Below are 17305 nucleotides of genomic sequence, written 5' to 3'. Positions count from 1 at the left end.
ACTAATTACTCCAAATCACTGACATCCAGGGTCAGGAAAATGACAACAGAAACATCAAAGAATAGATGTGGCTCTCTTGCTGTGACAGATTTTCCGTATTCCCAACCACAGTATTTTTTTTTTTATGGCTACTGTTTTCTAGTTTGATGGTGGAAAAAAACAAAACAAAACAAAACAAACATGCACACAGTCAAGATTGCTGAATGTTTACTATTATTTCATTCGCAGTTTGACGGTGAGAACATGTATATGAGCATGACAGAGCCGAGCCAGGACTATGTGCCAGCCAGCCAGGTGGGTTAATTAATCTTCTCTGCCTTGTTTCAAATTGTAATTAAACAAATTCAAAGAGTTGCATTGCAAATGAGTAGCACTCTTAGTAACTGCCGCAATCAGGAATAATCATAATTTATAAACAAAGCATTCAAGCCTTGTTTTCAGTTAATGAGATCGAGCTGATAAAACACCAGAGTTGGCATTTGTTGAAAGATAATACCTTGTTTCCTCTCCAGAACGGCAAGCAGCTGTTTTGCCAGCATGATCTTTCCTAAACAGTTGTTTTACCTTTAGGAAATAAAGTCTTTACAGGTGCAGGTTATTTGAGCTTCTGACTATAGATGAGTTAATCATTATAAGCTACACATGTCACAAATAGCTTTAATTATCAATTATTGGGGCAGTTTTCAATAAAATGTTACATTGATCACCAGAATCGCAGGGCCAGAAAGTGCTCTATGGCTGTTTTCAAGCCAAAATCCGCGATATGATGGGAAACCTTTGAAGGGCACGTTTGTATCCATTTCACTGGGAATGGTTGACAAGGTATTTAATCATGAGAAGTGACAACAAAAGTCCAATGAAAATGTAAATGGTTACATTTATAGAAGTGAAGGCTTGGCTGTTTATTTTTAGATACTTAAGACCAGGCCCCTTGATCCACAGAGGGCATTTGAAGCAAAGTGGCAACTGCCCTAGGGGGCCACTATAATATGATATGTAAGAAGCTTGTAAGCAAAAACAAATAAATGAATAAATGAAAGTGAGGGAGAGTTCACAGGAGCATTGTGTGGACTTGAACATACTTTTTTCTGGAAGAGTAAAACCATGGTAGCTTGGAGTTTCATGTGTCAGTAACTATAGCATAAACTCAAACATTGAAAACAGTTGTTTTCATATCCGCCCAAATAGATGTGATAACTGGGAAGGGTGGGGGAATAGGGAGCAAAAATAGAACTATTTTTCTTCATGGTGCTTGTCAGTGAATTAAATCTAATGTATGTGTCAGGGGTGCACTTTATGGGGCTTTGAAATTTCTCTAAGAACAGAATGTCTCGGGCTTAACTCAAAACAGAGGCAGGCCTGCCTCTCCGTGAACTTTGCATTTAGAAGTCATTATGATCACTGCCTTCTCTGGCAGACATTCTGGAAACTATACTATATTGTTCAGATGAGAAGGTCATCATTAAGTTCAAAGATCCGGACTACATTTCCTTCCACTCAACTGAGTCGATCACTCTCAGAATGACTTTGGAAGGCTGGGCTTTGCATTTAGAATTTTTACTTAACTGAATTCATTCAGCTAAGTAGCCGGCAGGATCCATAGGTAGTTCTGAGTAGGACTGTTTGATTAAAAAATGAAAAATGTTACTATTAATTTTCTTCCAACCATCAATCCCAAAACTGTACTGACAAGTTTAGTATTACTATTAGATTAAAGCAACCTGGTATCATCTCTTTGTTGCCTTTAGGGTTTTGAAGTGTAAGGGCTAATTGAATTTGTTTGAAACAGTAGAAACACAAACTCAATAAATGATTGCTGTTATAAAGCAGCTGCTCCCTTTCAGAGAATCATTATGTCCATCTTAAAGACTTTTGGATAAAGGATTGGAAATTCAAAGCGTATACATTATAACAACTTAGATTTTTAAATTCAAGTACAATGAATAATATTAAACCCTGACTAAAATCAAACAACTAACATTATTTTTCTTAATATTTCAGTCAAGATTTACCAAGAATGTTTCAAATACCAGTGATAATTTATGAAGGAGTAAAGAGCTCCAGATACTTTATGTGCTTTGTAAAGATGTAGCAGGTTTGTGTGCCTGAAGCAAACTATTTTTTAATAATGCAGCACATATGAATATGTTTTTAGAATGTGCTATTTCAAAAATTCAGCTAATGTAAAATAATACACACTCTGGCAGAGAATAAGCTTCACAAATTACGTAAGTTGAATGGCCTTAGCTAAATTTTACACTTGACATTCCTTTTGTTTACTGTAATGTGGTATATTCAAGAATTCATTACCTGGTCTTCTTTTGGGAATTTTAATCAATTTACCCCTTTCGGCAACTATAAATAAGATTTTAGTCATCCTTCAGGAAAAAAAATAGCTTTGTTTTTTTTCCTACATAACATCAAACATCTGCATAGTTCAGTAATCCAAGACAACTTGCCTCTTAGTATCTCTCAACAATTTTAATTCCTGTTCAATTGTCAAATCAGTACATGCTTTGGGACTCAACAGACTAAGTTGCTAAGTAGTAGCATATGGCACACTACTGCTCCTGTGATGTTGCTGCAGGCAAATAGCATGATTCTAAACTTGAAATGATTTTTATAGAAAGCCAGTGCTGGAATGGCTCCAGAAATGGAAGGACACTGTACAAATTAACGATATTCTTTTAGACAGTGCCAGAGGGCTCTCTGGCACTATCTACTATGTGAATTCTATACCTCTTAAGCTAGTGTATACAAATCCTTAAAATTTTTTGCATATAATTTTGTAATCGATAGGCAGCTTTTACATCGAATATACCACCCTATAATAAGCCTGACAAGTATGCGATAAAAACCCATGACATTTCCACTTCTCCCGGCTTCGTTCTTAGAATATTGACTGTTTTCTCCTATAATAGCCCTAAGTGTGCTGGCCACTCAGTGCTTTAGACACCATTTAACTTTTTCTTACTCTGGGTAGCATTTGAACCATGCAATGCAAGATTTCTTCGTGGGTTTCTGGACCCTGGCTAAGGGGGCCCATGTTGCTTGATACCTCATGAACTTGCAGGTTCCCTTCTGTATAGTTTGGGGGAAAATGTGAGTGGCTAATGGAAGGGAAGCCAGACATGAGGAGGGGCCACTGGCCATCACACACTCCTTTGTCATTCTTAACGTGTCATGTTTGATTGACCAACGTGCCGAAGGACACAACAAGGAGGTGGAAGGTGATTGGGCTGCCCACCAGAGCTCTGCCCCTTCTCCAGAATAGCCCAGGCCCACTCATGCTGGGGATCGATCCTTCTCTTCCCCTAAAAAACTCAAGCTCCTTTCTCCAGCCCTTACAATTCTAGTACCTTCTGTAATTCCTTATATGTGATTGATTGTGCTCAAGATATAAATGTTCATTTGAATTAAGTACATCAAAGGAAACAGGAGTCCGGTTCTCTTGATAGGAACTTTCTATGGCACCGAGGTCATTTATCTGTTTATTTACTTATTTTTTCAGTTTTCTTTTCCTCATTCTTTTTCTTCTGTAGGAGTTACAGAAATATCATTTTCCACGACTACCTATTCATTCCATGCTTTCCACCCACACGGGTAACATTCTTTACCAGTTCCGTGGACATAGGAACTCTTCACTTCTCGCCTGTGTCTCAGTTCAGGAACTGTGTGGAAGAGATTGAGAAGGACTGTTGTTTTTTTAATATGTGTGTGTGTGTGTGTGTGTGTATACACATACACATGAGAGATAATCACCTGACGGGGAAGATCAGAAGATTTTTCTGGTGTCAGATCATGGAGAAGATTTGGTTACTTGATAGAACCATGTTTTTTAATAAATCACTTCCTCCTTGACCTTGGCCTTGACTCCAATAAACCATTTCTTTCTGCTTGTTTTCCCTCTTTATTTCCTTGCTTCCTTCATTCCTTCTCCCCTTTTCTTCGTATTTTCCTTCCATCCTCCTTCCTTCCATGAACAGTTATCCTTTAAGCTTGAACTAATTTTTGTTGTTAATTCTGCACATCATAGTAAACCCTAAGTATTACGTGTCCTGACCTAAGATCCTGTTTTAGATTATTTTCAGGTTGTGATCAGCTTTCTCTGCTTCTTTTTTCTTCCTGCACTGGAATTGTCTCTCTTACCTGGTTCCTCAACTTTCAAGATTAAAAATAACTATGATAAAATAAAGCAATATTATTTTTTTCCTGGAATCTTACAGCTAAGCATCTACCGTGCATTTTGTACCATCCATCTTGAATGGAAAAGTTGGAGAGCGCCATCTAGGGCAGCTCTCATGTGAGTTTCAGGTTTGATTTCTAACCTCCCTGGGCACCTGTCCCTAACAGCAGCTCAGACTCAACATATCCATTCGTCAAACTGAAATTCATCACCTCCAGCCCACTCCCTCACCCCAAACTTCTTTTTTTCCTATATTGCCTATAGTCATGAGAGTTAACACCACCCCCAGCCCCGTCACCCAAGACAGAAACTTGAAGGGTCTCCCTTACGCTCTCAGCCCTGAGTTGATCTCAGGTAGTTCTGACTCTGCTTCTCTGCATCGCTGCTGAATCTGTCTCCTCTTTTCCTTCTGTGTAATTACTGCCTGAGCTCTGGACCTCAAAGGTCCTCATTAACTCAGCTCATCTTACCTCATTTCCATCTTTCCTTCTCTCCTCTTGCTGTTGCTGAATGATCCACGTTCCTTCCTTCCTTACACACCTCCGTGCCTCTCCAGCATCTGGTTGGAGTTATCGAGGCGCACATCTGCCCTGCTGTGGCATGTAGCCTGCCCACCTGACTGTGGTAGGACTCGCCCTTCTTTCTCTCTGGATCTCCTGTGCTTAGATGATGCCCAACACGTTGGAAGTGTGGAGCAGTATTTTGTGTACGTGTTTTAATCACCTTAACTCTTTGAGTCTTCTACTTGCAATGGTTTTCAGCCCTGCTGTGCAGACATTTAGCAAATCTGGCCATGCCCATTCCATTCCAGGAGCACCCCTCCTCCTGGGTGTCAGCGCCTTGCACATTAACAAAAGACACCAGCACTTCTGTCTCCTCAGAGGATTATTTCAAGTCCAAGACTCAGAGAACTAATGTGATAATAGACTAGATAATCACAGGCATTTATTCTTACAATAATATCGGATTGCTATTTGTCATATGCAATATAATGGCAGCAGAACCAATAGGACTTTCCAAGTTCTTTTTTGTGCAGTGTTCTCTTAAATCTACTGTTAGAATTGTAATATTTTGAGGTTTGCAAACATATTAATAGCTATATCTGTATTTTTAGTTACATGTTTTCCTAATGAGAAAATTCTCAGGGTTAGATAGAATATAAATGAGGTATGACAACAGGGCCTGGAAAGTATAATATTTTTTAAGAGCACTTTTGAAAAAACATCTCTTGACTTAGGCCATAAAATTTCCATGATCATGACGTAAATTTGAACTATAAATTAGACCAATTACTTTTAGATTGGTTCTTTTTGGCAGAAATTTCGGGAGTAAGGTCAGCTTGAATTTTTGACCATTCACCCAACAAAATAGCAAAGCTGCCAGGCTTTGAGTAATCTAGTTAGTCCAGCAAAGTCTGACATCTTAACAAGCCCAAACTAGTTACTCAAACCAGTCTTCAGCGTAACGTTCAAATGATTACTCTGCGCAGTCCCGGAGGTATTCATTACAGACAAAATTGCTCTTTTGCCTTGCATACAAGCTGAGTTTTCAATGGGAAATGAAAGACTGCCTGGAAAAATAGGCCACCTAATTAAGTTAAACTGCTCTAGCATTTGGCTTGACATCTTCATTACTCAAAATTAAAAAGATGCTTCACTCGAGCACACAAGTTACTATTGTTTATGTTGTTTTCTTCCTAAATTGGCTTCTTACATGGAAAACTGTTTTTCAGAATTATATCTTGAAATAGCTCACATATTTCATACAGTTTATAAAAATGTCTTAATAGCTGTATGGATACTGAATACCGGCGCCATGCAAATATATATCTTAGGGCTCTTGATAGTCAAGCACACATTAGTCTTTCTGCAGATTTTCTTGATCATTTACATTTTAGTATGGTTGAAATTTAGATGATTTTTTACCCACCCAGTATTTATTATTATTATTATTAGTTGGGTATCGACTCTGTAACCTATAAATGATCAGTTACATGAGAAACAGAATTCCTCAAAAAAAATTTTAAGTAGACAGTAAAATCTAAACTGAAATTCATTTGTCCAGTAGAAGTGTTTTATATCAACTTCTCTAGCAGAGCTATTTTGGGAACATTTTAAAACACAAACACATGTAGAGCACACCATCTACTGATTGCCAGTTCCTACTCATTGACACTAATGAGGCTGCTGACAGGTTAAATGTTGTGTATCATATACATTTCCAAGCTGTGGGATTTGCGAATGCAAGACTCATTTTTTATTTCAGAAAATAAATGTTTGTTGCTGAGTATGCTTGAGAATTTTATTATAATTGTCTAATAGTATGTTTTTGCAAGCATTAGGCAAATGCATTTCAGTGATAAAAATTATGAAACTATCTGTATGGAATAGCATGTGTGACAAAAACAGATTCTCCAAAAGCATCGAGCTCCATGTGAAGGATGGTTTGCTCAGTGAACAGCTGTCAAGTGACACCAAGACATTTAGGCACCAGCAAGAGGTGCTGTGACTCTAACACACAGCCTGACCAGTTAGTTATACAGTTGATTTTGATACGTTTTGAAAATAGCCCTTTAGCTTGTTCAGAATCGTATTTTTTTGCAGATGTTTTTCTTTAGCACATGAGCAGTGATGAAAAACTAAATGATCCTTCCTGTTAAATTTTGCAATATATATGTGTGTGTGTGTGTGTGTGTGTGTGTGTGTGTGTGTGTGTGTGTGTGTTAGTTTTTTTTTCTATCACTCATAATAAACCTGTCACTAAAGGATGTCTAAAAAATAGGTATTATATTCAAGTTAAGAATAGCAATATTTTGAGTGATGTTATCTGTCCATGCCAACTCTACTTCCAAGACACTTTAAGATTGTTCCAAACAAACACTAAAATTTCATTATGCCCGTATGTCAAGTAGAGGCGACTTTGCCCCTTTTTAGTACAAGAACACTGAGGCTGAGAAAAGCTGTTTTTCCACCCATCCCTATATCTTCTGAGACCACCTTCCTCACATCCTCACCTGCCACCCAAACACCTTTAAAAAAGTGTCAAGTTTCCCTTTGCAGTTTCAGTTCCTTGGTTTTAGAGCAGGCTTAGCTGGACTTCCCAGAAACACAGAGAGTTTCAGTTTCATCTTTATCCCAGATTTTCTTTCTTTCTCCTGTGTTTTTTCTGATCTATGTTACTTCGCAGTTTGGACATGAACATTTCTAACTATAGTCCTAATGATTTGAGAGTAATTGGTGGCTATCTTGGAAAATGCTCTCCATACACTCCTTCCTCTTTGTAAGTTATTTACAAGTGACTTCTTGGTTTTGGCATCAGATTTTTCAAATAGAACAGCCTGGTCTGAAACTCACAAGGGCTCTGAGGGTCATGATTTGAGACCAGTAATGAAGCCTTCCTTGGATGTGACTGGGCCTCCTAGCATTTCAGGAGAAGTCCTGCATTCAAGAATAGCTAAGCCCATTGTGAGTAGTTATTTTCTGAACTCACACACCAGAGTGGCCATGGAGGAGGGGGAGCTGGGGGCAGGGATAGAGCAGGGCCAGCGCCCTGTACGGAAGTTGCCTTCAGGGAAGCCTGAACTCACCTGTACTGTGAGCACTGAGCTGTTTATTTCTTATGCTCTGACTTCAGTTAAATGTCTTGCTTGCCAAGACGATGGTAAGTTTTAGTAGGAAGCTTCTGCTTGGCTGGAAGTTTAGGTTAGCACTCCCCTACCTCCAGGGTAAAGAATGAAGTCGATCCATAGTAATAACAACTGTCAGTTGGCAGCTACCTGTGTCTGTAAGGAGCTAAGCAAAGGCCTTGCACTCATTATCTCATTTAATCCTTACAACAGTTCTTGGAGGATGAAAATGACAGAGGGACTGGCCAAACATCAAAAAGATAGTACATATCCCAGCTAAGTTCCTGGCCCGGAAAGGCCTAATGCCCAAGTCAGACTCCATCCATGGGCAGCAAGGCCTCACTGTATTTTAGAACTTTAAGGTCAAAATGTTGATGTGCTAACCTCAGTCCTTGTTAGTATTCAGATAACTGCATGTGTTACAGTGCGTGGGAATACTCTGAAAAACAGCAGGTTGAACCAAATGATATTTGACCATCTCTTCCCTACCAAAGCAGCAATTTCATATTTGTTCAAACACATATATAAGCTGTGCAGAGGTGAGGTGTTTATTTGCAGTCCCTGGCTTCTTTTATCCAAAGTGGTGATTCCTTCTTTCCCCTCTTTTCCAGCCTTTTCCAAACCTTTGCCTCCATAGCTGTCCCCTTTTCCTCTGTATTTCCATTGCTCTCCTTGTCTGGGTCCAGGACTCTTCCCCTTCTTGTCGCTTTTCCTTTTCTCCACCAAAAGATAAACAAAGTATAGGAGGTCTTTCTGTCACAGACGTCGCACCACTTCCACTGCTTTCTCAGGGATCCTGCTCCTGGGAAACCGAAGGAGGAGGAATTCTATCTTTTTTAAACTCAGGAAATTATCTCCAATTGTTCATCTTTTTTTCCCTTGCCTCTTATCTTCAGCTCCACTTCAGCATAAGCTTTCTTGGTAGTGAAGACTGTAGGAAGCAAGATGGTCCTCAGATACCTAGGGATCCAACTGCAGTTGCTTCCTGGTAAAAGATCCAAACAGTAGGAATTGCCTGTCGGCGTATGATGATCCCTTCTTCTGGACCTCTTGATTGAGGGAGGAGCCAGACCAAGAGCAGAGGCCATCTGTTTAGCTCCTCTGCTAATCTGGCTTTTTCATGAAGAGTGTGGGTTTACATATGCAACATTTACTGATTTCTGTACAATGGGAAAAAATGAAAAGAATGGCCATAAACACATAGAGTGTGTGTTTTAAAGTTTACATAAAAATATGTACATATAAAAATAGGCCAACACTGAATGCTGGCTGCCTATATATGATTTAGCAAAAAGAATCTGACCATAAGCAAAAATCACTTTAGTACAGGTTTCTTAAAAAAGAAAATTTTATTAAAGCTCAAAGGCCGTACATGCTTTAAAATAGTATATTAAAACCCAAATGTGGGCTTCCCTGGTGGCGCAGTGGTTGAGAGTCCGCCTGCTGATGCAGGGGACACGGGTTTGTGCCCCGGTCCAGGAAGATCCCACATGCCGCGGAGCGGCTGGGCCCGTGAGCTATGGCCACTGAGCCTGCGCATCCGGAGCCTGTGCTCCGCAACGGGAGAGGCCACAACGGCGAGAGGCCCGCGTACCGCAAAAACAAAAAACAAAAAAACAAAACAAACAAACAAAAAACCCAAATGCATTGGGCTTCCCTGGTGGCGCAGTGGTTAAGAATCCACCTGCCAATGCAGGGGACACGGGTTTGAGTCCTGGTCCAGGAAGATCCCACATGCCGCGGAGCAGCTGAGCCCGTGTGCCACAACTACTGAGCCTGCGCTCTAGAGCCCGTGAGCCACAAATACTGAGCCTGCGTGCCACAACTACTGAAGCCTGTGCACCTAGAGCCCGTGCTCCACAACAAGAGAAGCCACTGCAATGAGAAGCCTGCGCACAGCAATGAAGAGTAGGCCACTGCAATGAGAAGCCCACGCACAGCCACGAAGACCCAATGCAGCCAAAAATGAATAAATTAAAAAAAAAAAAACCGATGCATTTTATTCAATTATGAAATGTAAAAACTTCTATATATTCATGCTATGGGTTTCCCCTCTGCTCAACTAGTTCTCTGAATACAAGCAAATCATTTAACCTCTTTACTCCTCATTTTTCGCATCTACAAAGTGGGAGCATAGTCTCTGAGGTCTTCTCTCGAGTGAGCATTCTATAATTTCATTTGAGCATAAATATAGAACTCTAGAACATTATCCTAAGGAAAAAAATGCATAAGGTATTCACCACAGTGAGGTTCATAACAGAGAAAAATTAGAAATACCCTAAATGTTTGGTAATAAGAAATGGGAATAAATTACAGAACATGCACACAATGATATAATATGTAGTCATTTAAACAAGGTGTAATAGATGATATTTATTGACATGAAAAATATTCACATCCTTTTAAGTGACCAGGTTAAATTATATGATGGTATAATAATATAGCCTACATTTATTGATAGCTCTTATGAGCTAGTATATTACTCAAATTTAAATAACTTGTAATAATTTGTAGTTGTAATTTGTAATAATAATAATGTAAATCATTATCTCATTTATCTCAATTAATCCTGATATACGCTTAATGAATTGAATACTGTTATCAACCCTACTTTACAGATTTCGGAAGTAAGGTTTAGAAGAATTAAGTAACTACACCTGCTAAGAGTTGAGATGAGATTTGCATATAGCATTTCCAGCTCCAAAATCAGAGCTTTATTAAAAACAAAACAAAAGCCCCAAACAAGATAGCAAATATGGACTGAAAAGATTCTTGAAAGAATGCACATTTTTTTTTTTTTTGAATGCACATGTTTTAATAGTGTAGGTTTGTTTTTTTTTTCTGAGTGGTTGAATTCGAGTGATTTTTTTTCATGTATATTTTCTTCTTTTTCACTCATTAACATGTATTATTTATAAAATAAACCCCCCAAAATTGTAGAACTGAATCTCAAAACTCAATGTGAGAATTGAAGACATCTGGAAAACTAAACAAGATGGACTGCATTTGTACATAAAATCTATGCTAAGCCATGAAATTTTAAATGTTTTAATTATCCCCTTTAAACACTGAATACAGAATGATGACCTATTACCGGAACATCCTTGGGCCCCCACTAGGGTTTCAGAAGAAGCTTCCCCACTTTAATATGCTCTCCCTAGTCATCGTCCATGTGTGGTTTTGGGTTGTGCTGGGGGGTAGGGGGGGGCCACATTATTTGTTTCCCAGAAACTTTTTTTTGAGAGTGGCCCTAGCAGCAGTCATGGCACACAGAAGAGTGCTGGACTTCCCTGCCCTGCCCACTCCTGATCTGAGAGTGCTCGGCCCACTGCCCTAACACCCACAGATCCTGAAAGCTTCAGCCTGTTAACCCCAACTCAAGGTCAGAGCTCTCCCAAACCCAGCCCCAGTGTCAGATATTCTCTGGGGCGGCCTCAAGCTAACCCTGTTTTCTGGTCTCATTGAGGCTTTGCACCCTGGTTCTTAATAATCCACTAAAAACAAGTCCCAGCAGAGGCTCGCATTGGGCTCAGTACCCCAGAGTTTCTTTTGATCAGTGGGCTCAATCTTGCCCTTGAAGTTTTCTTAGATATTGAAGACCTGACCTCCCTGTTGAACCTCCTTGCCACACTGTCTGGACTCGCTCATTTGTCAGTTTTGTGGTCTTCCCTTCATCACCTACTGCATCTCAGCAGAAGTGTCTGATCTTCGCGTCCTGTTATCAGGGTAAATCTGCTTATAGCAACCTCCCCACCCCCCATCATCCCAGCTTCAAATAATTCCTCTTTCATTTACACTCAGATATCACTTAGTTTGACAATCGAACATGCTGTTTATTGGAAGTCTAAGTTTTTATATCTCTTCTAATTTACTTCCTTTATGACAGGCTCTTATAGTTCTTTGTATCTCAAATCATACTTTGTGGGATGCCTTACACACAGTAGGTACACAACAAATGCTTCTATGACAAATGAAGCTCTCATTGCCTTTTACTTAATAAGGTTACAAAAACTAATGAGCACAAATAAAATAAATGTGGTATGTTCTACCCAAAATGCATTTTGATAACTGTTGCTTGAAAAATTAGTACATTGTGTGTTTTTAAAAGAAGATGATTTATTGCTATTGTCTAACATGTAAAGAAGGACAAAAAAATTGTTTGCAGGATCATTGGCTTGAGCACATCAATGGCACTGTTGGACAATTCTTGCTGAGTGTTAAGATGATTTATGTAACAGACCAAAGCTTTCCACAGTAATACATTATAGTTTTAAGCTATCAACCCTTGTTCATGCAGAGACAAAAGAATCTGAAAAATACCTGCTTCTGAAGGTCTTCTCAAAAGAAATTGGAGATAATGTTGATGCTATTTAAACTCTTTCTAGGGAAATCACCATTACGTTCAATATCAACTTCTGAAAACATACAGAGGAAGTTTATTATTTTTCTAATGAACCCAATTTACTTTGCTTTTCATTCAGTTATTTAAATTATGCAACAAGAATTTTCAATAATACAAGATGAAACATGTTTAAACATGGGCATTTTTCTATACTGAACTTTCAGAAATTATGTTATAGATTAAAAATTAAGGCATTTCATATAAATTTGATGGCAGTGCTATTTATTTATCTTTCAGATAAAGATCTATATGAGAAACATATTTTACAGTGTTATAACTGTAGCCATATTTTTAGTGTGTGCATGATTGCACGAAGCCATCACATAATTTAAAGATATGTACAAGATGATATCTTTTGAATTCTTCTGAGTTATGGGACCTCTTGTCACCAAAGATTGAATACTCTGTATAAGGATTGCAATATGTGGACAAAACCCCACAAATACAAGGCCCTTCTGGTGGAGAAACTAGATTTTTAGAAGAGAAGAAAAGACAAAGTCCAGTAGAGAGTTCCCATTATTTGTTCCCAGTCAGCATATCTTAACACTCTATCTAAACCGTACAAAAACATAAATTCTCTGTAGTCAAAAGAAAAATCAGCCTAATCAACATCCCACCTCCAGATGTAATAATGTAGAATAAGAATAAAAAATAAGAACAAGCTGTAGTGAAAGGGAGTGTGGATTTTGCAGAAGGAGAAAATAATGTAAACAGGATACCCAGGCCATGGAATATGTAAAGCAAAGTGATGAAAAAGAAATGTGAGCATGTCATTAAACAGGCAGGGGAATGAGGTCTTCCAGAAATCAGGTGAGACGTTTTCCCTTCCTTTTTCACTGAATTGGGGATGCTGGGGGTGGTTGGACATGGGGAAGGACAATGGCTTCAGTCAAGAGTCTAGAAAGGTTCCCAAAAGATCAAATCAAAACAGATCGGAAGGATCTTCTGTTACTTTCCTAAGCCAACTCTTGATTCTTGTCTCAAAAACAAACCATCTGATCAGCAATTTGACAGCAGTCTCCCAGGGAATATAGTTTTCCTTTGGACACAAGACAGTATGTTAGAAAGTATAGCTTTTGTTGCAAACTTAGGCACTGAAATTCTGCTTCACACATTCACTAGCCTTTTACCTGGGTCAGTAGGACGGAACTGTCAGGAACTGATCAGCCTGGGTGCCGACCTGCAGCAGAGTTCTCTGAAGAATCAGAGTTGTGGCCCTCTGCACATGAGGTCCTTATTGTCTGAGCGCTTCAGCATCTTCGCCTATTCACCATTTCCCACTATCTTTTTATTCTTTTAATTTCAAAACTGCAATTTGATCCCATTAAAATAAAAACAAATGCTATTTATGGGGAGCAATTAAATGAATACATTATGTATGAATAGGGCCACACTTTGCTTCAATATGAGGTCTGATCAATGGCAAATATACTGAAATTCCTTTATTACGATGTCTAAATCCTCTCCTATTTGGTCTATAGTTGTTCTCTCAGACATGACCCAATCCATGGCATATATAAACACATTTAACAATAACCATAGCTATGCCAAAGCTGCCATTTATCAAGAACTTTCTCTGTGGTAGGCATATATTATTAGGCTTTTTACCTATCTTATGTTTCTGTTTTCATGCTCATAAGAACCCCATAAAGCAGGTTTTGAAACTGAGGCTCAAAGGAGAAACCTGTCCCAGAACCCACACTAATAAATGCTTCAAAGAGCCTGCAGCAGCCCTGTCTGCTGGACTCCAGAGCCTCCAGTCTTTCCAGCATGTTCCGTGGCCTTCTTATCAGTCACTGAGGGAGCATTATAAGTACTCTCAACCAGTCCAAGATCTGTCGCCTCATCAGAGAAAGATGTAGCACTTTGTAATCTAAATGTGCAAATGCCAATGGTAAGGTTTCAAGAAAATGACTTGAAATAGTCACTGGATCTATTATTTAGAACTATAAAAATAGTCTTTTGAGGATGATAATTTTGAAATTACCACTTTAATGCTTCCAACAGTCCCCTTATGGCCTCTGAGAAGTTCATATATGGTCCAGCGTTAGCGAAGCCTCGTGAAAGCACAGCCCATTCTACCCACATATCATGACTCTTGGCTTCTGCTCCCTGGACACACAGGGACTCACAGAGCCTCCCACTCTAGGATAGAGCCATATCCCAGCACCAGCAATAGAAGGAGAGTCTCCTGTGTCTAGGGCCAGTGAGTAACTTAGGATCAGGGAGAATCTGGTTGAGTAACAGTAATATAATTCTGAGGTCTTTGACTCATTTAGATCATGCAGACTAGCTATGGTTTAGAGCAAATCACTTTGCATGCTGCTTTGTTTCCAGTTTACCTTTCATTAACATGGTGAAGATCCAAGATAAAATTAAATATATTGTCTTGAATTTCATACCGTTAACCCTAAGTACTTTCTCTTCATTTGTGTAGACGGTCACCATTGACTTGTATCATTTCTTGGGGAAGAGACAGCTGCTGAGAAGATTCTGATCTCTAGATTGGGAGGGGTAAGAGGCACTCTAAAGGCTGATAAGGAAGATGATGCCACCTTGAAAGGCCATACCTGCTCTTCAGCATTGTAGCCTGGAACCTAGCCCCCCAGATTCTCAGAAGCCATGGATTGACTCCTTGGTGGTCTCTCACACAGGCTAAAAAAAGTAGCCCAGTGTCTCATCGGGATATGCAAGGTCTTACGAAGGATCAAATGATCTTTGGTCTCAATAGAATTGGAGAATGAAAGTTTTTTTTAATACCTGGCCTCACTGAGACTTGAAGGAGGAAAATAAGCCCGAATCAGAAAAGGACCCTGAATCAGGAGAAAGTGCAAGGAATGATTTTCACTGAAGCTTCTCTGACTACTCAGTCCCTGGTCTCATTACCAATGTCCCTGTTTCTGTGCTCCGAGCACCCTCTCATGCACTCTCTGTCCACTTGTCTAGTGAGGCCCTTGCCGGTAGCCATCCCCAAGGGATCCTGATGCGGAACCAAGGCTTCCGCCAGATCCTTAGCTAGCTGCAGTAGGGATTAGGTTCCAACAACTTCTGAGAGCCAGGGGGCCCCAAACTCGCCCTTAGGAATCCTCTGGGACTTCTGTGTTACCAGGGGATGGTGAGTGCAAACCACTTCAGGGGGACAGATCAACAGCCAGAGAGGGACACTAAACTACCCTACCCCAGCCTTTCTCAGGCTGCTTAAGCCTTTACATCTTTAACAGGATACAGTACTTTTGGCTTCCCAACATGCTGAGCAATCAGCATTCCATACCATGCTGTCATCTAGCCAGTGCATTCTTGGAATACAGGATATTTATTCAAGCCCATGGCATAACAATGGTATAGTCATAAACTTCATGCCTTTGAAGAGTCATCTTCACATTCATTCATTTCTTCTTGTATGCATTCATTCAGTGATTCATTTGTTAATTCATTCAACAAACATTGAACACTGATTGTAACCAGGCAGCTTCATGGGGAATGAGGGAAAATACTGAATCATATGCGATTGTTACATCAGCCCCCAAACTGCAGACTGCCTCTTACTATATAACTTACTGTGGTTAAGTCAAACTTACTAGGTTTTAAGAAATCAAAATAAAGATGTCATATGCCATGGAAGCCAATGTTGAAGAATTAGCTAATTCATTTCCAGATTTAAGAAATCATTAGTAATTAGTCTGGCATTGAAGTTTTTGTGAGTTCTGTGACATTTTGACATCTATACAATTACTGTGATACTTTTATATGGCATCGATTCCATTGTAAGAGGCTCCTGGCAAATAGCCAACTCATGACTTCTAATGTGAAGAACAGAAACTACTAAGTAACCTTTTGTTGTTAAAACTCTTGATCCACGTAACTACCCATTACCAGTTAAGTTGTGGAATCTGTGGTTTTGGTAGGTAAGTGCACGGATTAAATAACATTAATGTGTAATTACATGAAAATAAACCATGTAGCTTAGTTAAATTGCAGTACAATTGTTATCACTGGATGTAAAGTGACACCAATTAAAACCTTCCTTTAAAACACCACAAATTAAGATTTAACTACTGGAGAAATTCTAGAATGTAAAGTTATAGTGCACCTTAGGTAGACTATCCCTGGGTATTTTCAGAGGTTTAATGTCATTTATAAAGTTAAAAACATCTTTTTCCTTTATGGCTGGCATTAATTGTATCTTATTCAGGAAGGTTTCAAACAGATGTCAATTAACTTCTTAAAAGATATGTATCGGGCTTCCCTGGTGGCGCAGTGGTTGAGGGTCCGCCTGCCGATGCAGGGGACAGGGGTTCGTGCCCCGGTCTGGGAGGATCCCACACGCCGCGGAGCGGCTGGGCCCATGAGCCATGGCCGCTGGGCCTGTGCATCCGGAGCCTGTGCTCCGCGGCGGGAGAGGCCACAACAGTGAGAGGCCCGCATACCGCAAAAAAAAAAAAAGATATGTATCAACAAGTTCAGCCTTTGAAATGTTGACAGAAAGACAAATTATGAATACTTGTGCTCTTGTAGGGTAAATATTTGATTTTAATGGGATGGGCATTGGGATGGAACTTGGGAAGAGGAAAAGCCTGATACTAGTGCTAATACTAATTCTTAAATTGTGAAATTTTATTGATCAAAAACAGTTGAGTATTGGCAACTTTGTATCATTCAACTTAATAAAATAATAGCAATTAAACTAGTTATGGAATTGTTAGAAATAAAAACGCCTTCCTCCTTCATATATCCATCCCTCAAATGTACTAAGTTGATTGCTTACCAGCTAAGTGAAAGTTATTTAACTTCAAACTCTCAACTTTCTGTTCAGGAAAACAGGGTAATAATAGCCACACAAAGAATTATTGAAGACAAAGGGCTAAATGAAGACAGCGTAGTCAAAGGACTCAATACAGCGCTTTCTACGAAGCCACAGCATTAATAAGTGTGCTTCCTCTCCCTCCCACCCCCACCATTTTCTGTCTTTTATGCTTCTTATGTGAATACTTGTACCAGGGGCTGATGGTTTAGGTCTACAGATTAAAGGTCTAAATTATATTCGGCAAGTGAGAATTTAATCAAACTTGCTATTTTTTTTTTTTTTTTGCGG

At 39.4% G+C, this 17305-nt stretch overlaps 1 protein-coding gene across 1 annotated transcript in view; it reads left to right on the top strand.

Moving 5' to 3' along the window:
* The window catches only part of TOX (thymocyte selection associated high mobility group box), a 304689-nt gene that overhangs the window by 149300 nt on the left and 138084 nt on the right, over positions 1-17305 (top strand). Inside the window, exon 2 of the mRNA XM_007464057.1 lies at positions 229-294. Coding sequence (XP_007464119.1) covers positions 229-294 — 66 coding nt within the window. The remainder of the gene's footprint in view (positions 1-228; positions 295-17305) is intronic.

This window comes from Lipotes vexillifer, unplaced genomic scaffold (genome assembly GCF_000442215.2).
Source record: "Lipotes vexillifer unplaced genomic scaffold, Lipotes_vexillifer_v1.1 scaffold69, whole genome shotgun sequence".
NCBI lineage: Eukaryota > Metazoa > Chordata > Mammalia > Artiodactyla > Lipotidae > Lipotes > Lipotes vexillifer.
Note: the sequence above shows the minus strand (reverse complement) of the source record. Positions and strands in the feature narration are given on the sequence as shown.